We start from the raw sequence: 26,651 nt of genomic DNA, 5'->3' as shown, positions 1-26,651 counted from the left end.
ATTGTGGGTACCTTGACATCATTTTCTAGGACACATCTTTCTTTGATAAACTGTATCATCGATCTCAATTACACATTCTCTACTTGCTTCATGAATTGCTATTATTTCAGCATGATTTGAAGAAATAGCAACAATAGACTACTTTGTAGATTGCCATGCTATAGCAGTTTCTCCGTGTGTAAATAGATAGCCTGTCTGAGATCGAGCTTTATGTGGATCTAATAAATAACATGCATCTGCATAACCAATAAGGTATGCACAACCTTTGTTAGTATAAAACAAACTCATATCAATAGTACCCTTAAGGTATCGCAAAATATGTTTGATACCGTTCCAATGCCTTCGCGTTGGGGATGAACTATACCTTGCCAGCAAATTAACAGAGAATGTTATATCAGGCCTGGTTGCGTTAGCAAGGTACATAAGTGCACCAATAACACTAAGATATGGTATTTCAAGACCAAGAAGTTCTTCATCCTCTTCTGGAAGCCAAAATGGATCTTTTTCCACTTCAAGTGATCGAACAACCATTGGAGTACTTAATGGATGTGCTTTGTCCATGTAAAATCATTTTAAGATTTTCTCAGTGTAGGTAGATTGATGGACAAAGACCCCGTCTGCTAAATATTCAATTTGTAGACCTAGACAAATTTTTGTCTTTCCAAGATCTTTCATCTCAAATTCTTTCTTTAGATATTCAATTGCCTTTTGGACCTCTTCAGGGGTTCCAATGAGATTTATTTCATCAACATAAACGGCGAATATAACAAACTCTGATTCCGTTTTCTTAATAAAAACACATGGACAAATAACATCATTTATATAGCCTTCATTTATTAAGTACTCACTAAGGCGATTATACCACATACGCCCTGATTGTTTCAGACCATATACTGATATTTGCAGTTTTATTGAGTACATCTTCCGAGCTTCATTTATTAAGTACTCACTAAGGCGATTATACCACATACGCCCTGATTGTTTCAGACCATATACTGATATTTGCAGTTTTATTGAGTACATCTTCCGAGACTTATTACATGTTTTAGTCAATTTTAATTCTTCTGAGATTTTCATGTAAATTTCATTATCAAGTGAACCATAAAAGTAAGTTGTAACTACATCCATTAGATGTATTTCAAGATTTTTATGTACAACTAGACTGATGAGATATCGAAATGTTATTCTATCCATAATAGGTGAATATGTTTCTTCATAGTTGACCCCGGGTCTTTGAGATAATCCTTGTGCAACAAGGCATGCCTTATATCTTACAATTTTATTTCTCTTATTTTGTTTTCGCACAAAAATTCATTTATAGCCAACTGGTTTTCCACCTTTAGGGGTTTGGACTACAAGTCCAAAAACCCCACATTTAGCAAGTGAGTATTCTGATTGAATTGCCTTTTGTCATTCTGGCCAATCACATCTACGTCGATATTCTTCGACAGATTTAGGCTCAAAACTTTCCCTATCTTGCATGAGGTTAATTGCAACATTATATGCAAAAACATTATCCATCATAATTTTTGATTGGTCTAAATTTATCTCTTCACCGGTAGAACTTATTAAAAGTTCTTCATTCACTTGAGTCTCAGGTTCACTGATTTTTTCAAGAATATCAAGATTACTCAAATCTTGACCTTCTTTAGGAGGTTCTTATGTAGTATCATCTTTACTATTCCTCACGCTTCTCTTTCTAGGATTTTTATCCTTTGAACCCAATGGTCTACCACACTTCAGGCGTGTTTGGGATTCAGAAGCTATGATACTAGTAGATGGCCGTTTTGGAACATCAATTCAGATAGGCACATTCACTGCAGGGATATGTGACTTCGTTATCCATTTCAAATCAGTAAATGCATCTGGCATTTGATTTGCTATTTTCTGTAAGTGGATGATCTTCTGGACCTCCTGCTTACATGTGTGGGTACGTGGATTAAAATGAGATAGTGATGAAACTTTTCACGCAATTTCTTTTTCGGGTTCCTTTTTCTCTCTCCTAATGGCGGGAAAGTTGTTTCATCAAATCGACAATCTGCAAATCGAGTAGTGATTAAGTCTCCAGTCAACGGTTCAAGGTATCGAATTATGGAGGGTGAGTCAAACCCATAATATATGCCCAACCTTCATTGAGCGCCCATTTTTGTATGTTGTGGTGGTGCTACAGACACGTATACCGTAAAATCAAAAATTCTTAGATGGGCTATATTTGGCTCATGTCCAAAAACTAATTGTGACGAAGAGTATTTATTATAATGTGTCAGTCTGAGACGTACAAGTGCTGCTACATGTAAGATAGCATGACCCCAAACAGTAATTGGCAATTTTTTTTCATTAGTAGAGGTCTTGCTATCAATTGTAGGCGCTTTATAAATGACTCTGCAAGGCCATTTTGAGTATGAACATGAGCAATATGATGTTTAATTTTTATCCCAATTGATAAGCAATAATCATTAAATCTTGGGATGTAAATTCTTCAGCATTATCAAGGCGAATGACCTTAATTGGATAATCTGAGAATTGCGCTCTCAATCTTATTACTTGTGCTAACAACTTCGCAAACGCTAGGTTGTGGGATGATAAGTAGCACACATGAGACCATCTAGATAATGCATCTATTAGGACCATAAAATATCTAAATAATCCACTAGGTGGATGAATAGGTACACATATATATCCATGTATACGCTCTAAAAAACTAGGAGATTCGATGCCAACCTTCAGGGTCGATGGTTTGACAATTAATTTGTCTTGATAACAAGCAGCACATGAAAATTCATCATTCGTAAGAATCTTCTGGTTCTTTAACGGATGTCCAGTTGAATTTTCAAGGATTCGTCTCATCATTATTGATCCAAGATGACCTATTCGATCATGCCATAACACAAATGTATTTAGATCAGTAAACTTCTGATTTACGATCATTTGTGTTTCAATTGCACTAATTTTGCATAATATAGGCCAGACGACAAAGTTGGTAATTTTCCAAAACATATTTCTGGCATGAGTCACTCTTGGTTATACCAAGATATTCAGTATTCATTTCATTTAGTGTCTCAACATGATATCCATTTCTGCGGATATCTTTAAAACTTAACAAGTTTCTTGGGATTTAGAAGAGAATAGTGCATCTTCTATAATAATTTTTGTCCCCTTAGGAAGAATTATAATAGCTCTTCGGGAGCCTTCAATCATTTTTGAATTACTAAAAATTGTAGTAACATTTGCTTTTCTTCTAAGCAAGTTGGAAAAATATTTCTTGTCTTTAAAAATAGCATGAGTTGTTCCACTATCAATTACACAAATATCCTCGTGATTGATCATTGATCCAAATAAAATTTGAGGCATATCCATATTTTTCTTCAAAAGGAAATAAAGTAAATATTATAATTAATACATAGTTTATTACACAAATTTTATTTATTTACATGGAGTAGGAAAATACAAACATAATATTTAGTACAGATAAAATAAAATAAAAAAAGAAAATGATTTGAATATGATTAGTCTTATCAATATTCATATTTTCTTCTGAAAAATTAAAGAAATCAGCTACATCCAGATGCATAGGCTCAATATTATCCTTAGAGATAAAATTTATCTCTAGATTATTTTCTTCCCTTTTCAAGGACGCCTGATATAGCTGAACCAAACATTTTGATGACCGACAAATTCGTGAATAGTGCCCCATACCTCTACATCTATGACATACACTTTTTGAATTTTTCTTCGGTAAAGTTTCTGGCCTTTTACTCTGCCTTTTATATTGCTGATCATTTCGCGGTGCCAGCCGAGAATCATGATTATAATTTCTTCTTCGACCACAACCACGAAAGGGGCCATGACCTCTTTCGCGTTGATTATAATTTATCTGATTCACTTTAGGGAGTCGCAAAGAACCAACGGGAAGACTATCATGATTTTTTATTAATAGTTCATTGTGACATTCAGCAATAAGACGGTGAGATAGTAATTTAGAATATTTTTTAAAATCTTTCTTGCAATATTGTTATTGCAGGAGCATATTCACGGGTGAAAATATGGAGTATATTTTTTCGAGTTTATCTTGCTCAATTATTTTGTCTCCGCATAAATTTAACTGATATATAATTCTAAACATGGCAGAATTATATTCAGTTATATTTTTAAAATCCATTAATCACAAGTTTAGCCAATCATGACGTGCTTGTGGAAGCATGACCAACTTCAGGTGGTCATATCTTTCTTTTAATTTTTTCCACAATTTAAGGGGATCTTTTAATGTGAGATATTGTAATTTTAATCTCTCGTCAAGATGGTGGCGAAGAAATATCATGACTTTGGCACGGTATTGACTAGATGCCGTATTTTCATCTTTGATGGTGTCTGCCAGAGCTATCGATTCTAGATATATTTCGACATCTAGTGCCCATGATGAGTAGCCTTTTTCAAAAATATCAAGAGCAACAAATTCAAGTTTTGAAATATTTGACATGTTAAGAAAATAAAATTCTTAGCCCTTTTATTATCTTCTTAAAAATATAGCTCAAAGCGACAGAGGCTCGTACTGATAACGTGTTATAAATTAACTAACTCGATAATTTTATAAAGGAAAGAGAGTAATATAATATAGAAAGAGTAGAATTGATTTTCTTCTTTTCGTCTCTGCACATCCATTTTCTTCTAACAATCTTTGCCTATATATAGGCATAATAAGAAGAACAAATACCAAGTAGGCATGTTGCTCACTTAAAAGTGGGGCCCACTTGGAAAATTACATCCAATTTGCAATAGAAAGAGACATCCAATTTGCAATAATGTGAACTTTCTTGTCCCCTTCTATAATTATTAAATTCTTTCAAACAGTATAAAAAGAAATAAACCCATTAAATAACATAAGCAAAATACATAGCGAAAGTTTTTGCCCTGAAATAAAGAACATGGTGCTCATTCTGTGTAGAATTCTACCCGTTAAATAACATAAGCAAAATCCGTCAGCCAAGAGCGAGAAAATTGAAAAAAAAAAGAAGAAAAAGAAAAAATCGCTCAGCCAAGAGCGACAATTAAAAAAGAATTTTCACTGAAATCACTCAATAGTGAGCGAAATGTAAATGAGTAGACGCCGTTAAACGGTAGTTAAAGACAAATATATATCACTCAATATTGAGCGATGTGTCTGCTTTGGTTAACTCTAAAATTAAGTGTCCCTTTATACATTTTGGAGAAAAAAAATGAACCTTTTGACTTTGGACTCTAATATATGGGTTCATATGATTGACCTAATTTTGGGTTTCATCGTTAATTTAAAATATAAAAGGGTTAGTCCTCTACTCTTTGCACTCACCTCCTCCCCCCCCTCTCCACTTCCTCTCTCTTCTATCTTTTTTCTTCTTGGATCATGTTCACCATTTTAAATTTAATTTTTTTTCCAACTAATGACAAAGCACGACAGAAAAATAACGACGACATTCGTATAGAAATAATAAGTTTAACCGAAGATGATTTAATTAAGCAATTATGTATGTATGCATTTTTCTTTGTGTGTATCAAAAATTCAAAATAAAAGAATGAAAATAACTTTTTCTCCTATTTCCACTCCAATCCTATCATGATAATAATACAAATTAAAGAATATGAACATGTAAGTTTATTTCAAATTTGAGTCCTTGATATCCTAATTAAGAAAAAAAATTAAAAAAAAGATGGAATGAACAAGATAATTGGATATTTGATAGAAAATTTTATATTAATAAAAAATAATAATTTTTTAAAGATAGACAATTAGACGGGGAGAGTATGAAATTTAGTTAAAATTTTAATTATGAGTTGGGTTATGATAAATTGAGGGTTGATTTAAAATAGGCCAATATTAAGATATCATGATTAGTAATTTTTTCAATATCATTTTTAAGCGTCTCGGGTCAAAATATTCTAGAGTGATAACTGTTGTTATAGGCAAACTCCGTTAAGGGCAAATGCTGATCCCATCTAGCACCAAAATCACTAACACAGGCTTGAAGCATATCCTCCAACACCTGAATTGTCCGCTCAGACTGTCCATCGGTCTGTGGGTGAAAAATTATACTCATATCGAGTAATACCTGCCAAATGTGCGAAGTTAACAACGCTGAAATGATGGATATCGGGACACAATAAAGCCGAACGATCTGACTGATATACAACTGGCTAGCTTCTCCGCTGTGTACCTGTCACGACCCAAGCCTAGGGCCTAGACGTGACATGGCGAATGAGGTACCCGAAAGTACCTCAATCAAGCCTCTTAGCATTCTTTTAGCCTTTCATAGGTAATGATGATAAACAAGCGAAAATCATAATAGTAAATCTTCAAGTTACATATGTCCAACAATACCTCTAACTATTAGATTTAATGGGGCTAAGACAAGTCCCTAGCTCACCCTCAATCATAATAGAAGAAATTCCATAGTAAAATATCTTAACATATCATAAACTAGAAAGATAAAGGAGTATTGTTCCCGGAACATGGGAACTCACCAAAAGTAGTCTTCAATGGAATATCAACTAGCCACGTGGAGGAGAATGAGGAAGAGCACCGATCCCTACATGGTGATATCATGTAGGCAAAAGAGTATGCGTTAGTACTTTGAATGTACTAAGTATGTAAGGATGTATGAACATTGAGGAAACATTAAAAACATAATTTAATGTATGCATAATAAATCATATAGATATCCTTTAAAACATTCATTTTGTGGGAAATTAACCATAACCGACATTTAAGACCATGCGAGCTATTACATGGAATCCAACATAACCCTCTACGTTGGCCGGGGAGACTACTTGCCAGGTAGAACTCCGTCAACTTTATTTATTTCTTTAACTTTAACTTTAAGGGCTATTTATGGATCCATTAGCCTAAGCCTACAAGGGCTCCTATGTTGGCACATAGTTAATGAGACAAGGGGTTGCTACTAGGATTCCCTTACCGAATCCCACCTCAATGACCCATTCGGTGCTAAGTCAATCCCACGGAATAGTTTAATACTTCAAAATAGTCATAACATATAGCTTGAGAATTCAAAACATCATATTCGGTAGAATAGCTCATTAAAATATTTGGTAATTCAAGTATGCAAGAATTGTCCTTATTGCATAAAGAATCCATCATTCATATCATTTCATCATTCTTTCATTTTATAAGACTCTCTTTTGATCATAAATATTGCTTTCATAAACATTTATTTGGAGTCAAAACTTTCAAGTCAAACTTTATTAAAAACATAGTAAAACTAGGTGGGTTCAAATTACTTCAACTTAAAAACATGTATGTAAGTAAATATACATAAATACTTTGAAATCCATTAATTAAAAGTCATGCTTTAGACAATCCACCATGAATTTCAAGAACCTTTAAAAATATAAATAAATAAATTACTTGCAATCCATCAATTCATATATATAAAATTATGTTGTATCAAAATAGACCAATAATCATTAGTTTAACCATGATTCATACTATTAAGTAAAAATAAAAATTACCATAACAAAAATATTACTTGAAATCAAGAGACTTAATTGAAAGAGTTTTTGGACTACATGGGTAGAAGAACCCATGGATAAATACCCACATAACTTAGAGTAGAGCTTAAAGAAAATAAATATAATTTATCATATAATCAAAATAATTTAGACATGAGAGTGGAAGAAATACTCTCATTGAAGCCTTACATACCTGGAGACCGAAGCTTTAGTTGGTACCGAAAGACTTAATGAACACTCTTGAGTCCTAGCTTCTCTCCTCGCCGGAATGTTTTGTGTACTACCCAGAGTATATGAATCACCGGAATAGTATTTCTTCACTACTAAGAACTAAAACTATATTTGAGAATGTGTAAACAAGTGTATAGAGAGAAGATTTGCTTGAGAAAGCTTGATGAATAAAATGAGGAAATAAGGTGGGTATTTATAGGTGGGAAAGAGGGACCTAACAATAAATAAAATAATTATAAAGAAAAATCTGAAAATTTAGTGGAATGTATTGATGTCATGGATGATGTTAAATGGAGGACAATTTATGTCATGAGTGATGTCAAATGTATCTAGATCTTTCTATGGTAGGTGAAATGAGCTATCTTTGACAGAATACTCTTTTTGGGAGCTGTGTTTGAATAAGATAAATTCCTTATTAGGATTTGGTGTCTTTATAAGAATTGTAGATATGGAAGTCTAGTTTCATATCGTTCAAGAATCAACCAATTTGGATAAACCTACAGTGAAATATGATTTTTCTTCTATAAATACTCATTTCCGTCACAACATCCTACCTTACAAAAAATAATTTATTTGACCTACTTAACCTCCGAATATTAAAATATGGTCTTCATAAAAGTTGTAGGTAATGATCTTGTGGTTACTCAGAAATTTGAATCACTCCATTTGGATATTACTATGAAAAGTTATGCCCAAAATACAGAGGCTGTATCATGTTTAGGCGAAAATTGAAACATCGTATACAACGTTTTTAGGGGATGTTACAGTACCTCACCCGAACTGGAATGAAATGGGAAGACTTGGTCAGTCTTTCAACAACCACCCACGGTGGGAGGTAAACCTACGACAAAGTTCATGGTAATCCTCCCCCATTTCCAAGTAGGAATGGGCATTCTGTGAGTCACACCTTCAGGCCGTTGATGCTCACACTTGGATTGTTGGCAGGTCAAACACTTGGACACAAATTCTGCTATGTCCTTCTTTATCCCACACCACCAATAGTGCTGGCTAAGATCATGATACATCTTTGCTGCACATGGGTGAATAGAATATCTAGAATAATGAGCCTCCTCTAGAATCAATCTTATCAAATCACCCACCTTGGGCACACAAATCCTACCCTCAATCCTTAAAACACCATCTGAATCAAGTTTAGCCTCCTTGGCTTCACCCCTCATCACCTTATCTCGAATTAGACACAACTTCTCATCATCAAATTGCCGCTCCCGAATCTGCTCAACTAATGAAGAACGACCTCAATGAAAGCAATAAAACCTCCACTCTCCCTAGAAACCTGCAACCAAATGAAACTGTTGGCTAACCTTTGAACGTCCCTAGCCAAGGGCCTCCTATCAACACTAATCGTTGCAAGAATCCCCATACTAGGAGCCTTCCTACTCAAAGCATCAGCCACCATATTGACCTTCCTCGGGTGATCTAAGATAGTTATGTTATAGTCCTTCAGTAGCTCAGACCATTTACACTGTCTCAAGTTCAGATCCCTCTCACTGAAGATGTACTGATGACCGATGGTCGGTGAATACCTTGCAATGTACCAGATATAAGTAATGACGCCATAGCTTCAACACAAACACCACTGCCGCTAACTCCAAGTCGTGGGTGAGGTAGTTCTTCTCATGAGCCTTCAACTGTTTGGAGACATAGGCAACCACCTCCCCTTTTTGTATTAATACTCCACCTAAACTAACTCTGGAGGCATCACAATATACAGTAAAGTCCACACCCTCTTCGGGTAGAGTCAAAACAAGAGCTGTAGTCAACAAAGTCTTGAGCTTTTGAAAGCTCGCCTCTTACTCATTAGACCAATGAAAATCCACAACCTTCTGAGTCAGTCTAGTCAAATGAGCTGCTATGGTGGAGAAACCCTGCAAAAAATGTCGATAATAATCAACCAACCCTACAAAACTTTGAGTTTCGATGGGAGAGGTAGGTCTAGTCCAGCCTCTAACTGCCTCAATCTTGTTCGGATCCACCCTAATACCCTCTTTGGACACCACGTGCCTATAGAATCCAGCCAAAACTCACATGTAGAGAACTTTGCATATAACTTCTTCTCTCTCAATTTCTAAAGCACTCATCTCAAATGAAAGAATGACCCTCCACTGTCTTGAAATATACCAAGTTATCATCAATGAACAAATCATAAAAGAGTCTGGATACGACTAAAAGACCCATTCATCAACTCCATAAATGTCGTGGGGGCATTAGTCAGCCCAAAAGACATAATCAGAAACTCATAATGGCCATAGCGGGTCTGAAAAGTTGTCTTAGGAATATCTAACAGTCTAATCCTCAACTGATGGTACCCAGATCTCAAATCAATATTAGAGAACAAGGCCTCTCCCTTAATCTGCTCAAACAAATAATCAATACGGGGAAGATGATACTTGTTCTTGACAGTCACTTTGTTCAACTGCCTATAATCGATGCACATCCTCATAGACCCATCCTTTTTCTTCACAAATAGAACCGGTATACCCCAAGGTGACACACTAGGGTGAATAAACTCCTTACTCAACAAATCCTATAGCTGGTCCTTCAATTACTTCAATCTGTCTGGGCCATGCGGTAAGGTGCAATAGAAATGGGCTTAGTGCCTAGCTCCAAATCAATAGAAAAGTCAATATTCCTATCCGGAGAAACTCCGAGAAGATCAGTCGGAAAAATATCAGCAAACTCCTTAACCACGGGAATAAACTCCATGGGAGGTGAATCAACACTAGTGGTCAGAATAAATGCCAAATAAGACATGCATCCCCAATCAATCAACCTCTAAGCAAGAAGATAGAAGATAACCTTACTAGAATAAGAACCGTTAGTACCCTTCCACTCAACTCTCAGGGCACCAGGTATCATTAAGGTCACATTCTTAGCATAGAAATCAAAAATAGCATGATAAGAAGAAAGCCAATCCATACCCAATATCACATCAAATTCTACCATCCCTAAAATAATCATGTCTACCCAAGTATCAGACCTATTTAAAGAAACAATACAGGATTGATACACCCAATCTACCACTAAGGGCTCACCCAAGGGTGTAGAAACATAGACATGCACGGGTATGCGATCATAAGTCAAATCAAAACCAGATGCAAAATAGGCAGACACATAGGAGAATGTAGATCCAGGATCAAATAACACAAATGCAGATCGATGGAAAATTGGGGCGATACCTGTAATAACTACATCAAAAGCCTTATCCTCGGGTCTCCCTAGAAAAATATAGCACTGAGCTCCCATACCACCGCCGGCCTACACGGTACCTCTACCTCCTCCCTGTGGCACTATAGCTCTACCAGCACCCCTACCTGGAGTGCGACCACCTTTATCTGCCTGAGCTCTGCCTCGACCCTAGGTCGAAGGCGCTGGTGCTCTCATTGGAGTAGAATAAGTGCACTAGGGATTGGTATGAACCTGTAGTGGGAAATAACGGATTAGATGGCCAAGATCCCCACAACCATATCAAGATCTCAAAACTGAATACTATTGTACTGGACCAGATGAACTCACCCGGCCTGTCGGTCTCTACTATAATCCCTGATGACCTTGAATTGCACTATATGATCCACACAATGTCTGACCCCCTCAGAAGCTGTCATAGAAGCTTGAACTGACCCTCTACGTAGAAAGAAACTACCTCATTTGTAAGAATCTCTACCTTCAGATAAGGTACCCAAAAACTGACCGGTAGTACGGGCCCTCTTGGGGTCTCCAAACTTCTCTCTCTCCATCAACTCCGCTTCCTTGGTGGCACCCATAATGGACCGGAAGGAAGCCCTCTCTTGGGAAGCTTAAAAAATTACTGCACGGATGGAATAAGTCAATCCTCGTACAAATCTGTGAACCCACTATGTCTCATATGAATGGACGGCCATAGCATGTCTCGACAACTAGTAAAAACGGGTCTCGCACTCAGTAACTGTGAGGCTATCCTGTCTCAAATCCTCACACTGTAACCGACTCTCTTCCCTCACACTCCAAGAGATGAAATGTTTATAATAGGCAATAGCAAACTCATATCAAGTAACCTACTTTGACCCCACTGGCTTGGAACTCAAATACACCCTTCACCACTCTCGAGCTGGCCTACGTAACTGAATTATAGCATACCGAATTCCATAGGTATCATCTAACCCTACTGTCTATAATAACCCCCTGTACAAAAACTCATGTGTATTCTCAACCTTCCCACCCTGAAACTGTGGTGGGTCCATCTTCTGGAACCTCTCATATCGATACTTTTCATTGTTGCTCATCGTAACTGTAGGTGCATCTTGAGCTCTCTCTCACTGTACTCTACCCTCATCAACCATATGACCAGTAGGTGGCTGACCCACCAAACCCTGAACTACTGGAGCCTGATGCTGCTCCAGAGCCTGTGCTCTAACTCTGGTCTGTGAACCCTGTGGTGTGCCTTTAGCACCCTGAGTAATACCCCTAGAACACCCAACATCCTCAATAAGGTCTCTTGAAACAATGGTGCTACAACCTCTGGAAGGACCTAGTCTCCACCAACCTCAACATATGGCTTTGGAGAAATCTCCCTAGCACGACCTTGAGCTGCTGTTGTTCCTCGGGCACGGTTTTTAGCTGCGACTTATCCACACCCATGGACTCTACTTCAGCCCCTAGCTGGGGTCCCAACATCAGTCTCGAGGACTACCCCCCTCTACCAACAATTGTAGATCTGGTCCTCGACATTTGTGAAAACAATACGCGACGTTCAATACAAACGGTAACAACCTTGTACAATAAGAAGTAATGAATAACAGAAGTTTGCAAGAAGTCTTCATAGCCTCTCGAAGATAAGTACAGATATCTTCATACCGATCCTCGATACTCTACTTAGACTTGGCTTGTACACGTGAGTCTTACGAACATAGGATCTGATACCATTTTACACGATCCAAAATCTGGGCGTAATGGTACTTATCCATTTTTACCGGACAAGTCAGCCTAAACCCAACAAATGCATAAGTAAATGTGGAAACAGTTTAAAGTGGGTAATTTAAAAGATAATAGCAAAAAACTTAGTTAACTATAAAATCTCTCACGGACTGGTTGTCACATGTACAAGCATCTAAATATAAGATACTGAAATAAATATAAGCATCAATCTTTGTATCTCAAATAGAACAAAGTAAAAGTAATGAGGGACATGAAAGATGGCCGGCACCAACAACTACCTCTCCAATCGCCTCTGAAAGCCTCGAATGAAAGAAAAAAGAACTCTATCACTGTCCGAGCTCAGAATCTACACAAGTGTAGATAGCAAGGACTGAGTACCATCGACACGGTACCCAACAAGCGAACAACTAAGACTAAGCTAAGCTAGTAAAATACACATACACCTATCATACCATACGACCCCTCAGACTACAATCTACATAGAAATCAGCCAGTCTAACAGTTCTAACAACACAAGTACATCTATCTTAACAATAGTAAAATTGTCACACCCCGGGGGTGGGGGGGTACCCTAGACGTAACCGGCACCCGAAGGCCATTTCTGACCTCCGAGCGAACCACCTGGTCCAGTCACGCATTCATTCAATCACATTCTCTTAGCGGAAACTCAATTAAAGAAATGCTATTCATATATGGGGGCCGAAGGCCAAACATTTACAACCCAACAAGACAATAAAGTAAGACTCTTCATAATAACAGTTCGACCTCCCCACACTCCAGTCTATGAAGCCTCTATCAAAGTCTAAGAGGTGCCCATGACAAGTCCATGGCTACCAACAACCAAAATAAAGGAAAGGTCAACAAACTGTGCATGAAGGCTCAACATCCTCCGAAAACTAGGAAACTCACCAACTAGCTGGGAGTGAATGTGGATCTTCAATGGAGCGCCGGTTGATGATCTCTAGTACCTGTCTCTGCATCATGAAATGATGCAAGCCAAATGGCATCAGTACATGGAATGTACGAGTATGTAAAACGGCCGAATACAACAAACATCACGAAAGAATTAATCAACTCGGAAGCTCAACTCAAGAGGAATAATAACTCAATCAAATGTCCTAAGTCTAAACAAGAATATGATTTAGACGGGACCAATCACATACAATTCAACTCAATCTGACTCAGAGTACTATCAAGACCTATTTGGGAGTTTCTCTTACCCGACACCCATCACTTATAAGCCAGTGAAAGTACAACAAACCGACGTTGTTGCCGCGTCCGTTCATACCTTGCCAGGGTATGAACGAATCAACCAATCATGGATCCAATCCAACCAAGTCCTATAATGTCAGGACAAACATCTCAGGGAAGCATCCGACTTTAACGGTTCAATCCCCCCTACGTTTGGCGACATAGTTATTGGGTTCGAGTTTGGACTTTACTCTTGCCCAATTAGGTGCTCAATACTCCTCCCAAGACTCAATGCTCATAAAACCCCATCCAATCAACTCAATCAAATCATATCGACAAGTCTCATTACAACCTTGTCAACTCATCAACTCTATCATGATCAAATCTTTTCCAATCATACTATCCGGTCAATCTCAGTCATACCTTTCAAAAGAAATTTGAATGCACATTTATAGCATCATATAAGCACAACCAATCATTTCCTCTATCCATTTACTCAATCTTTGAAACTCATCACAACTCCAAGGCTTTAAGTCAACAATTTAAGATAAGCAACATTTTAAAGAAAATAGCATCCTTCATCATAATCCACATAATTAAGAAGATCAATAAAACATATTTAACAACTCATGTTCATCGACTCGTACTCACATAAAGGCTCAATTTAGGAGCTTCTTGGCTCAACAACATCAACACATATAGAATCAAATACATAGGGGACAAAGTTCATACAAGCATAAACCATACCAAGAAACTCCATTTCTATGGACATCTAACCTCAAAGCAAGAATAGGGCACATGGGTGGACTCAACCCATGTTTTAGATAGCCTTACATACCTTAGTGAAGACTTGAAGAAAACCTTGTGGTTGGGTCTTCAATGGAGGACTCAAATCTTAAAGCTCTTGGACTCTTTTTTGTTGGAAATGGAGAAGAAGAAGAAGAGAGAGAGAAGCTAGGGCTTTTTAGAGAGAGGGTGAGGCTGTAAAATGTGTTCCCAAAAGACCAAGGGTAACATATATATAATTTGGGTAAGTTCCCAAATTACCCCTCCTCAAAAGTTCTGAAAATAGGCTAAAACGCACCTGGCGCGATAGTGGCGCGTCGCGCCATTGTAGCGCCAGGCTGAATACGCCTAAAACCTGCACACCTCGTAGTGGCACGCCGCGCCAGAGACCAAACTACTGAGGCATGTTTCTGGCGCGACAGTGGCGCGTTGCGCCCTTACAGCGTCAAGGCCATATTTTCTGGGTTCTGGAAATTTGGCCTGAAAACCCCTGCACAACTTTTAGTGGCGCGTCGTGCCAAGGACCAAACTACTGAGGCATGTTTATGGCGCGATAGTGGCGCGTCGCGCCCTTACAGCGCCAAGGCCATTTCCCCAGCAGTTGCAACCCAGGCCAGAAATGAAATTCCTGCCGTGCTAGTTCATCTTAGGATCGTCATATCTTTTGACTCCGAATTCCAAAATTTACGTTCTTGGTGGCGTTGGAAAGAAGACTCAACGACCTTTGATTTGATGGGTCATGGGCCACCCGGATTGTCGTCTTTCAAAAGATAAGGTCGTTAGAAGTCGACCCTTTATCCGAACTCCTACCCACTTAGCCACGACGAATCTTTTGGATTTAATTTGATCCTAGGGGTCCTTCATGATCCTGCCTCACCTCTAACGCTGCTCAAATTCTCAAAGACTCATTTCGACTCATGCCTACGCTCCTCAATACTCGAGTTCGAACCTACCCGTATACAAGAAGGGTTCGAATTTTAGGGGAAGAACTTGAGGGGTGTTACAAAAACTCCAGTCACAATCGAATCACAACAACCAATAATATAGATTAGTGGAATATCAGGGGTAAAACAGTCCATAATGGCAAAAGATGTATGATGCAATGTAGTGCAATGCAATATCAGATATAGTGATGCATGTGTATCCTAAATGATATTCATCTGCTGACTAGCAGGACGGAACCCATGGACCATGTATCCGTCGGAACTATTTCCCTTTAGCATAATCCTCAAATTAATTTTTATCTTAAAATATCAAAACCAATGCAAATAGGCAATGATCATGTCAATCACAATAATGGAATGATATCAATAACAAGTCACAACTTATATCACAACAATATATTCAAGTATTCGCAATAGGTCAAAGGTCTAGTCATATCGAACACCTCATTTCAATTTATCAAATTTGCTATTTATTACCCCATTTCTTCGTTATTAAGTTCAATCGAATAACCAAATACTCCCAAACCGCTTCCCATTATTTCCAGACATACAAAACAGGAATACATGATCCTACAAGCTTAAATAAAGGTTTAGAAATTCACTTGCCTCGAATTTAACACCGAACTACTCTGAAATCTGAGCTTTTCCCTTAAGCCGATGTTTCGAATCAATATAATCTATTCAAATATGCAATCCCAATAAGAATACGAGTCTAACAACACCCAAATCATAATTTTTGAAAACCGAGCCAAAATCGACCTGAAAAACCCAATTTATTTTAAAAAGAAAATCTAAAAATTTATATGTGAAAATGATCCTTGAAATATTTGGAAACTATTAGTGAAAACGGAATCGAATTTGGACTTAAAATCTGTTCATAATCATCAAAATATTAAAAATTCCATGTTCTTGAAAAACTTCCAATTTCCCAACTTAAAACCCTCAATTTTGAACTAAGAAATCAGAAATTATCAATAGTTAATGACGAATTCATGATAAAGAACTTATCCTGACGATTTCCCCAGAAAATCCCTTGAAAATTTGCTTCTCTCGACCTTCCCAAGGTCCAACAACGGTGAAATAGGGTCAAATTCCCGAAATAGGGATTAAACTCTGCTCAAGTCATATTTGACCTTCGCAATCGCGGCCTAAGATGGCACGCAAATGCGGAGAGAAAATCTCTACCCTCCACGAACACGACCCCTCCTCCGCGAATGTGGAGGTCAGTAGAGAGACCCTTCATGAACGCAGATGGAGTGCCGCGAACGCGAAGAAGATGGCACCAGAAGCAGATTTCCGCAAAACTCACCAAGTTCAAATCATGGAATAAACCCTCGGGATTCGTTCGAAATCTCAAGCACATAAAACTTATAATCTATCATACTAAATTCGACGTTCCAAACTTAATGGAACCATCAAAATGCAAATTCGAGGTCTCCTTGACCCGAAACTCGAAAAGTTGCAACTAAACTAACTTAGGCCTCCAAAGTACCAAAATGGGATTGAGACGTCCAAAAATTCAACCAATGCCACTCTTAGACCTAAAATTATCCCCCAAATCTAACAGAATCATCAGAGTTCCATTCTGAGCATCGAAACTCTGAAAGTTGAATAAAGTCAAAATTTGGCCTAAAATTCCTCAAATTTCCAACTTAAGGCCTCAAAATTTTCGTTACAACTCCAAATCTGATTTCGTAAACTCTCTAGACCAAATTCCACATTCTGGGGCTGTTGGAATCAACAGAATACTATTTCGACACCCGTAGCTCCGATTGGTCCCAAATACCATTTTTGAACACTTTAAGCTTTTGAAAACTCAAAACTTCCAAAACTCATTTTTTCATAGAATTTCCCAAAATCAACACTCGATACAAATCAGAGACGATTCGGGGCAACTATAAGGAGGGGTAAAATGACCATTTTATAAAAATTTTCAGAAATGACCTTCAGGGTCATTACAACATTGGTGTTGAGCAAAATCAAATTTATACCCCGTCCATTACCAGCCGGCTCCGGACCCTTACTAGTTTTGGAGTTTTTCCCCTTTGCTTTCGGCGAAGGTAAATAGTCAAAAAAGTTCCCCGTAGAACGCGAGCGTTGAGGGCATCTTCCACTTAGGAATTGAAGGGTTCCAAACCTCACACGGGAACGAGCGGAATCAATGTGTTCCAATTTCTGGGGTCTTCACTTGGTCACCACCTCCTTTGCTGCCGGTGAGAAAGGGACGCAGCAGGCTCGAATACCCTAGTTCTGGAAGGCACATGAGTCTGAACGCTATGTTGAATGTGCAATCGGGAAAGATTTGCCCCAGCTTGGCGAATCCCATCCCCGCGCAACGAATTGCATTGCCAACCTTCTGATTATCTTCTTATCATTTCCCCCTTTTCGACCTAACATTACAAAGGTAGACTTTATCCACCGAACGCCCTTCAAGGTCATTACAACAATGGTGTTGAACAAAATCAAATTTATACAATAAATTTTTCTGATACGTAGAAAATTAGCTTCCACTGGATCTTTCTTGCTACTTGTCTATTCAAAGAAAAAGTGGAACAACAAGTTAAACGTTAAAAGATGAAAAACGAACACTAATGAATATATAATACTTTGTTGACCAAAATAAAGAAAAAAAGAATATCCATAAGAAAATACTAATACCTTGCGCGGTTTGTAGAAGACGACAATAGGCAACATAGTGGTCCAATTATTGATATCTCAGATTTTTGTAAGATGGTCTAACTTTTGCACTAATTAATTGGCTATAAAGATAAAATTCATCAAAGAAACTCTCAAGTGTCTGACTCAGATTGTCTGGAGTATTATTTCACAAAGTTTTCTCCTAGTATTTAGGTATAATTTTATAACTCTACACATTTTTTTTTGATAAAATGTTGTATTGTACTTTTCATGTTGAGTTGAAGAATAAGATGTTCTTAATGTTTCTCATTAATTAACTTTAATAGGTATGTTTTAAATTTAACTAGTTTATCGAAAATAGTATCTATGGGACAATTACTATGAGATGACCCTTGAAGATAAGGGAAGCTGAAGATATGGAACAGTCTAGAGTTAGAGTTACACTAGGATTGGGTTACTGCATAAGTCGACTGGGCTAGTTGAAGTTGACTAGAATAAGTCACAATTATAGTAATAGTAGTTGATAACTACTCTTGTTATATTTGTATTTGTATTATAGTAGAACTCTAAGTGTAGTTACCCTAGGACTCTACAATTCACTCCTTATAAGGAGCATGTACTCTATTTGTTTATGTATCAATACAATCCTTGATTTCTCTCATTCTGAGTATTAATAATGATATTAGCCATGCGGAGAATGTTTTGATGAAACTTTTAAATACAAAAGACGCATAATAGTTTCTAAATTAATTATCCCAGTAATTAATTTATATATCCGAAAATTCAAAGTATCAAATTCGATATCCAATTCAAAATTCTAAAATTTTGAAAAAAAATCTGAAATTCAATCCATAATCTAAAAATCCAAAAAGTTCGAATTTTGATTCAATATACGATGTCTGAAATTATATATGAGTGAAGTTCAGGCAAATATGTTTGGACTTTATTCATTTTTGCCGGAAATTTAGCCATATATGACTGAAGTTCAGTGGGCTGCAAGTGCTGCACTCACATTTGATGATTCGAAGGCTGATGCTCCATGGTGATCATGAAGCTTTACCAATTGCATTACTAAAGGGTTCATACGTTGATCTGTTTACACATTGCCCTTTTTGTTGTTTGATTTTACTAAATAATCTGTAGAAGTTTGAGGATTACTTCAGTTGTCATTTCAATTCATTATATGAATTTTATTATCAATTGGTTCCATGTTCACACTTTCCCTTTTTCTTATCAATGATGGAAGTTACATTATTTATGAATTATATTTGAATTTTTTTTGGTTTCCCATTCAGTGTCTGTTATCCGCATTGGAGCCCGACTATTTCAGATTCGTACCACATAGGGTCCATTCGCGAGGAAGAGCTTCCTATCAAGAATTTTTTTCTAGAGCTTGAACTCGAGACATCTGGTTAAGAGAGGAGGAGCCTCATCCACTGCACTACATCCTTTTTGGTAGTAATTATATTTGAATTGATTGAATTAGATTTCAAACTCTTATATGATGCATGATGTGATATATGTTGTTTATTTCTTTATGTTTTTTTTGGTAAATTTCATAACTATACAGTAAAGTAATTTCATTTGCACCAAATATAGTCAAATTTTCGTTTACATGAAAAACAGCCCAAAATTAGCGATATATGTACATGTGATAAAAATTATTTTCAACAACAAAATGACCCCATATATGTATATATATGTATATGTATAAATAATGTATACACATGTATAAATGATGTATACATGTATAAATGACCGGATAATCATTTTGCTTGGTTATCCCATTTGTTTCTGGTTCCGGCCCTCATCTTTTCTTCTCTAATTCTTTTAGATGCTCCTTGATAGCGTAAAATGGGTTTTGGGCTACATTTGACTTTACCTTTTGATTTTGTGTAATTTACATATATCGCATAGTGTTAAGAGCTAATTACATTATTTTTCTACTCTTTTCCAAATTATGAAAATTCCTTAAAATTTATGGATTTCGAATACATCACTGCACTTTCGAATACATCAGCAGACATCCAGATACATAGGGGAGGGATATATCCGAGAGGGAAAGTATGTATCAGAGAGGGGATATAGTTGTATCAACAAGGGGATAGGACATCTGGATACATAGAGGAGAGATGTATACGAGAGGGAATTTTTAAAATTTTCTTAAATGATAGGAAATTCCAGAGATTATGGTAAAATAAGACGTGTATTTAAGTAATTTTTTCTTTAGTTTATTTGCTACCTTCGAATCATATAATCTATGAAAAATTACAGTCCGATACTTTTGGGGCATCTAATTTATAAAATATGTACACAATGTGTAGGTAGTATATATTTTTATACTAAAATACATACTCTTACATATATATACACAACATATACACACCATATACCATGGGGTTGTATGTAGGGTACATTTCGGCCATGTTTAGTAAACTAGATAGCCAAGTGGTATCTATTGGTAACTATCCCTATTATCAAGTATCGCTTCTTTCTTAGCCTCTGAATTATTCATGTACTGAAATCAGCCAAGACTTGCGACTTCATAGCAGTACAGGGTTGATATGCGATGTCGTACTCACTAAGTTTAAATGCCTACTTGGCAAGTCATCTCTAGGGTATTTGTGGTCTCTTAGAATAACGGAGGGGGCATTTTGATCCCAAAATTATCACGCCCCGGGAGGGTACCCTAGACGTAACCGGCACTCAGAAACCATTTCTGGCTCCCAAGCGAACCACATAGCCTGATCACACCTCCGTTCATTCATTCATTCAGCGTAAAGTTTAAAAATAAAGAATAATTTGGCGGGCAACTCAAATCACCCATCCAACTCGAAGAATAAAGGCCATGGGCCAACAGATCAACTAAAATATTTGTCATTAAAATAGTTCGACAAGAATAACTCAAAGATAGAAGTACTCAATCGACCCATCACTATCTAGTCTATGAAGCCTCTATCATTACTATCTAATTGATGCCAATGACAGGTTCATGGCTACCTCAACTCAAAATGAAAATGCGAACTCGACGCAAGATTATATGAGCGGTGTCCTCCGAATGTAGGGGAGGACTCACCAATACGCTGAGTGCGAATAGATCCCCAATGATGCTCCTATTGACGATCTCTTAAACCTGCCTCTGCATCATGAAACAATGCAGGTCCAAATGGACGTCAGTACGTGGAATGTACGAGTATGTAATATGGTAGAATGAAACATACCTCAAGGAAGAATAGCAGCAGTCCAATTATCTCAAATCAGAAAGGTAAGAGAGACTCAACAAGGTGTCATAAGTCTAAAGTAATAATACATTTTTAGACAAAGACCAATCATATACCATACAGTTCAATCAAATTATTCAATCCAATTCAATCATATACTGTTAGCTCGAAGTCAATCACATATCATCTAACCCAATCCGACCCTATACAATCAACTCAACATTCAACTCAACAATCAGCTTAAAGGACTCAACTCAGTAAATATGCAAATTAAATTATGCAAAGTTTTACAATTCAACTCAAAGGACTCAACTCAATAAATATGTAACAACTCACTCAAGTGTCCTAAGTCTAACAAGAAATAGTTTAGACAGGACCAACTCATAAACCACTCAACTCAACTGACTCAGAGTAGTATCAAGACCTATTTGGGAGTTTCTCTTATCCAACAACCATCACTTATGAGCCAGTGACAGTACAACAAGCCGACGTTGTTGCCGCGTCCGTTCATACTTTGCCAGGGCATAAACGAGTCAACTAATCACGGATCCAATCCAACCAAGTCCTATAATGTCAGGACAAACCTCTCGGGGAAGCATCCGACTTTAACGGTTCAATCCCCCCTACGTTTGGCAACACAGGTATTGGGTTCGAGTATGGACTATACTCTTGCCCAATTTGGTGCTCGATACTCCTCCCAAGACTCAATGCTCATAAAACTCCATCCAATCAACTCAATCAACTCATATCGACAAGTCTCATTACAACCTTGTCAACTCATAAACTCTCTCCTCAATTCAACTCAATCGAGTCATAATGGCAAGTCTCATTGGACTCTTTTCAAAACTCAACTCAAATCATCAAACTCTTCTCTTTAAAACTTGTACAATCTCAACTCGATGAATGCAGAAAATATTATGTACATTAAAACATAATTTCAATCCCTTGACTCAAACTCAAAATAGATACTTTAATATAAAAATACTCAACTCATTTAAAGGCTCTTCATACTCAACTCATACTTAAACTCCTTTCTAAATCAAAGATGAAACTAATGATTCCTTAGACTCAAAATAGCGTGTAAATGGTTTATACAAAAAGGTTCACAAATAATTTATTTAAAGCTCCTCCTCAAAAGATAATTTATTCTCAAAATATTCCTAAGACTCCAATCAACTCAAATTATACACATCACATACCACAAAATCACATTAAACTCCAATCCACTTCATCACACAACATCCTCCTCAATATACCTCTTCATCAATCATTCTACACATATTTAATAAACACCATTCACGTCATCACTCACATCGTCATCAAAACATCATCATCACATCATCATCATATATTATCATTTACATCATTATCAAACATTATCATCACATCATTGTCAAGTATCATCACCATATCAATCATCAAACATCTACTCCAAAATCCTTATTTTTGTCCTATGTTCATTTTATAGAAGCAAAGGGACATTCTTAACTATCCAATTCATTCTTTCCATTCCAATCAATACATATATACACACAACTATCCATCTCAACCTCAAGACAATTATGACAAAAGAAATCTCATCTTGGGTTCATGTGAATGAAACATGAATCCTTACTCTCAACAAAACTCAACTCAAGAATATCGTCTATACCTATAAATCTATATACAAAGGTACATTTGTAGTCGATAATATGAAAAATAACTATTTAGTAACTCAAGTCATTAAAATCATCAATCAACCATTAATATCTAAAAACATTCCATAGTTTAGGGAAAACTTTCAAGAAAACCTTTCTAGAAGGTGCAACTCTTTCACAATTCCTAACCAACACATCTAGAACTCAATCCATATTTTAGGTTAGCCTTACATACCTTGTTTGAAGACTTTGAAGAAACCTTGTTGTTAGGTCTTCAATGGAAGGCTTGAATTCTTGAAGCTCTTGAAGGCAATCTTTGTTGGAGAAGGATTTGGAGAAGAAGAAGAAGAAGAAGAGAGGGAAAATTTTAGGGATTTTTAGAGAGAGAGAGGCTGCAATAATATGATCCCAAAATGGTCTAGGGTGATACATATATAATTTGGGTAAGTTCCCAAATTACCCCTCCTCAAAAGTTCTAAAAATAGGCTAAAAATGCACCTAGCGCGATAGTGGCGCGTCGTGCCCTTGCAGTGCCAGGCTGATTACACCTAAAACCTGCACACCTCGTAGTGGCGCGCCGTGCCAAGGACCAAACTACTGAGGCACATTCTTGGCGCGATAGTGGCGCATCGCGCCCTTACAACGCCAAGGCCAATATTTTCTGGGTTCTGGAAATTGGCTTGAAAACCCCTGCACACCTTTTAGTGGCGCGCCGCGCCAGAGCCCAAACTACTGAGGCATGTTTCCGGCGCGATAGTGGCGCGTCGTGCCACTGCGGCGCCAAGCCCAGTTTTCCAGCAATTGTAACCCAGGCCTGAAAATCTCTACTGTGCTAGTTCATCTTAGGATCGTCATATCTTTTGACTCTGAACTCCAAAAGTTACATTCTTGGTGGCGTTGGAAAGAAGACTCGACGACCTTTAATTTGGTAGGTCGTGGGCCACCCAGATCGTCATATTTCAAAAGATAGGGTCATTAGAAGCCAACCCCTCATGCGAACTCCTCCTCAAACTTAGCCACGACGAATCTTTTGGCTTGACTTGGTCTTAGGGGTCCTTCATGACCCACATCACCTCTAACGCTCTTTAATTACTTAGGAACTCATCCTAACTCATGTGAAAAATTTCAAGTCCTCCGGTCCGAGTCTACACTCACGTGAAGAAATGTTCGAATCTTAGCGAAAAAAATTCCGGGGTGTCACAAAAATGTAACAGAGGATATAAGTAGTCTATTTCACATAGTTTAGAGTCAATTTTGACAATTTTTCTTAGAATAAATAGGAGATTGTGTACCTTTATATTCCACCCTAGCACAATGCTTTCCAAAACCTCAGAGACTACTAAGTAGATTAATAGTCGTATTTGTATCAGAAAAGATGTGCAAAGTGTTTAATAATCATTAGGAGGATTTCTAATAAATGCAAAAACACAAGTGACCAGAAAAAAAGGATTTCTAACTTGTCTAAAAGGCAATAGACTTTGTAATTTGACATTTTTCTTCATTTATTTGAAATTTTGGGCACATCTCAGAAATATATTACTTTACCACATGAGACATAAGTATCTATTTCAGTTCACACAAGAAAAATAGATACAAACCTGTGGTCACAATACAACTTGTACTACTCAAAAATTGACACTTTTATCCAAAGCTCCAACTTGTGGTATCATTTATTATTGTTATAGCTCAACAAGTAAAAAAAAAGAAAGAGAAACCTTCATGTCATAGTAATTATGGACAGAATTTGCAATCTTCTCTTTGCTCTTGCAGTTTTCATTCTGCTCCATCACAATACTTCACTTGCTAATATTAACACCGATGAAGCCGCTCTTCTTGTACTGAAATCTCACATTTCTACTCATCCTAACAACATCTTAGCAAGCAATTGGTCTTCTTCCAGCCCGGTTTGCAGCTGGATCGGAATCACTTGCAGCTCCCGTCACTACTTTAGACATTTCTAGCATGCAACTTCATGGTACCATTCCTCCACACCTTGGAAACCTTTCGTTTCTCATCTCCCTCGACATCACTAACAACAATTTCCACGGGGATTTGCCAGAAGAGCTGGCTCATTTACACAGGTTGAAATCGATTAACGTCACAAGCAATAACTTCATCAGAGCTTTTCCATCATTTTTAAGTTTGTTACCAAATCCACGGTCTGTGTACCTCTGGAACAACCAATTTTCGGGGAAAATTCCATCTCCCCTTTCCAATCTAACAAAGCTACAAGTGTTGAGCTTGCAAAGAAATTTTCTGAAAGGAGAAATCCCTCGTGTACTCGGTGATCTTCGTTACCTTACTATCCTAGGCCTACAACATAATCAATTTAGTGGCTCTGTTCCACCATCAATCTTTAACATTACGACAATGCAAATCATTGCTCTTACAAGCAACAATCTTACTGGTAAGCTTCCAACAACTATATGCGATCATCTTCCAAACATGAAAGGGCTTTACCTCTCACTCAACTCCCTAGATGGAGTTACTCCAACAAACCTAGAGAAATGCCGAAATCTTCAAGCCTTGTCATTGTCTGAAATGAGTTTATTGGAACTGTACCAAGAGAGTTGGCCAACTTGGAGCACTCTACTTGGAAGGTAGTATGATGTTTCCTTACAAGATATATGTAATTTTATTCATATATTTTCTCTCGTCGGCCAAATTGGTACTCATATATTTCCAACAATTGTCAGGAGAGATACCAGTGGAGCATTTTCCCAGAAACTACAGGTGTTGGGATAATCACAGAATGAGTTTATTGGTTCTGTCCCTGCAAGCATTTATGATCATTTCTGACCGTCATTGCAGAGTACGGACAACATGGAATAGTATCCACGAGCTATGATGTTTATAGTTTTGGCATCTTGATAATGGAGACGTTTACAAGAAGGAGACCGAGTGATGAAATATTTACCGGAGACCTGAGCATACAACGTTGGGTTAGTGATTCCTTCCCAAGTGGACTTCATAAGGCTGTGGATTTTAATTTGGTACTGCCAGGGGATGAACAAATTGATACAAATTAGCTTTGAGCTGCAGTTTAGTGGCACCTGATGCAAGAATTAGCATGGAAGATGCTCTTTCAACACTCAAAAAGATTAGGCTCCAGCTTGTGAGTAGTCAGCACTAGGTGGAATTGACCCGTCTGCTCTTGTATGTTATTCTAAACCATCCATTATGTATAGAATTTTAAGATAGAGATCGTAATTCTCAAATCAATACTTTTTATTACCTCTCAAAACAGAGAATTTTAAAGCCTTGTATAACAGAAAAAAGATAAAACCAACAGTTTGACTAAGAAATCACAGTGAAAGACATCATTTAAAACATACAGAAAAAGAGTTGATCAATCAAAACAAACTTAGCAATTGGTAGTAGTGTTACAGTATAAGAGGATGGACGTTTCTGCTAGCCGTACAATAGACTATAGCATGAGAATGTGTAAGACCCCGGAAGTTGAAAAGTCAAGAAAAAGGAAAATCACAAAAAAATTGCAGCTTTTGGGCTTTCACGAGGCCACTTCACGGGCCGTAGGAAGCACCACGGTCCGTGGAAAGGGGTCGTGGAAG

General features: G+C 37.3%; 1 protein-coding gene across 1 annotated transcript; it reads left to right on the top strand.

The window, feature by feature from the left end:
- Positions 1 to 24,780: 24,780 nt before the first annotated feature.
- Positions 24,781 to 26,345, top strand: LOC129901498 (receptor protein kinase CLAVATA1-like). Its single transcript, XM_055976697.1, has 2 exons — positions 24,781 to 25,679; positions 25,776 to 26,345. The coding sequence occupies exons 1-2, from the start codon at positions 25,042 to 25,044 to the stop codon at positions 25,822 to 25,824; spliced, it is 687 nt and encodes a 228-aa protein (XP_055832672.1). The 5' UTR covers positions 24,781 to 25,041; the 3' UTR covers positions 25,825 to 26,345.
- Positions 26,346 to 26,651: the final 306 nt, after the last annotated feature.

This window comes from Solanum dulcamara, chromosome 8 (genome assembly GCF_947179165.1).
Source record: "Solanum dulcamara chromosome 8, daSolDulc1.2, whole genome shotgun sequence".
Taxonomy (NCBI): Eukaryota; Viridiplantae; Streptophyta; class Magnoliopsida; order Solanales; family Solanaceae; genus Solanum; species Solanum dulcamara.
Note: the sequence above shows the minus strand (reverse complement) of the source record. Positions and strands in the feature narration are given on the sequence as shown.

What these genes read in the sequence shown, in the direction of transcription:
- LOC129901498 (XM_055976697.1), top strand. Translation starts at nt 25,042, where the DNA reads ATGCAACTTCATGGTACCATTCCTCCACACCTTGGAAACCTTTCGTTT. An exon ending in TGGAGCACTCTACTTGGAAG is followed by an intron (nt 25,680 to 25,775) that starts GTAGTATGATGT and finishes AACAATTGTCAG; the next exon opens with GAGAGATACCAGTGGAGCAT.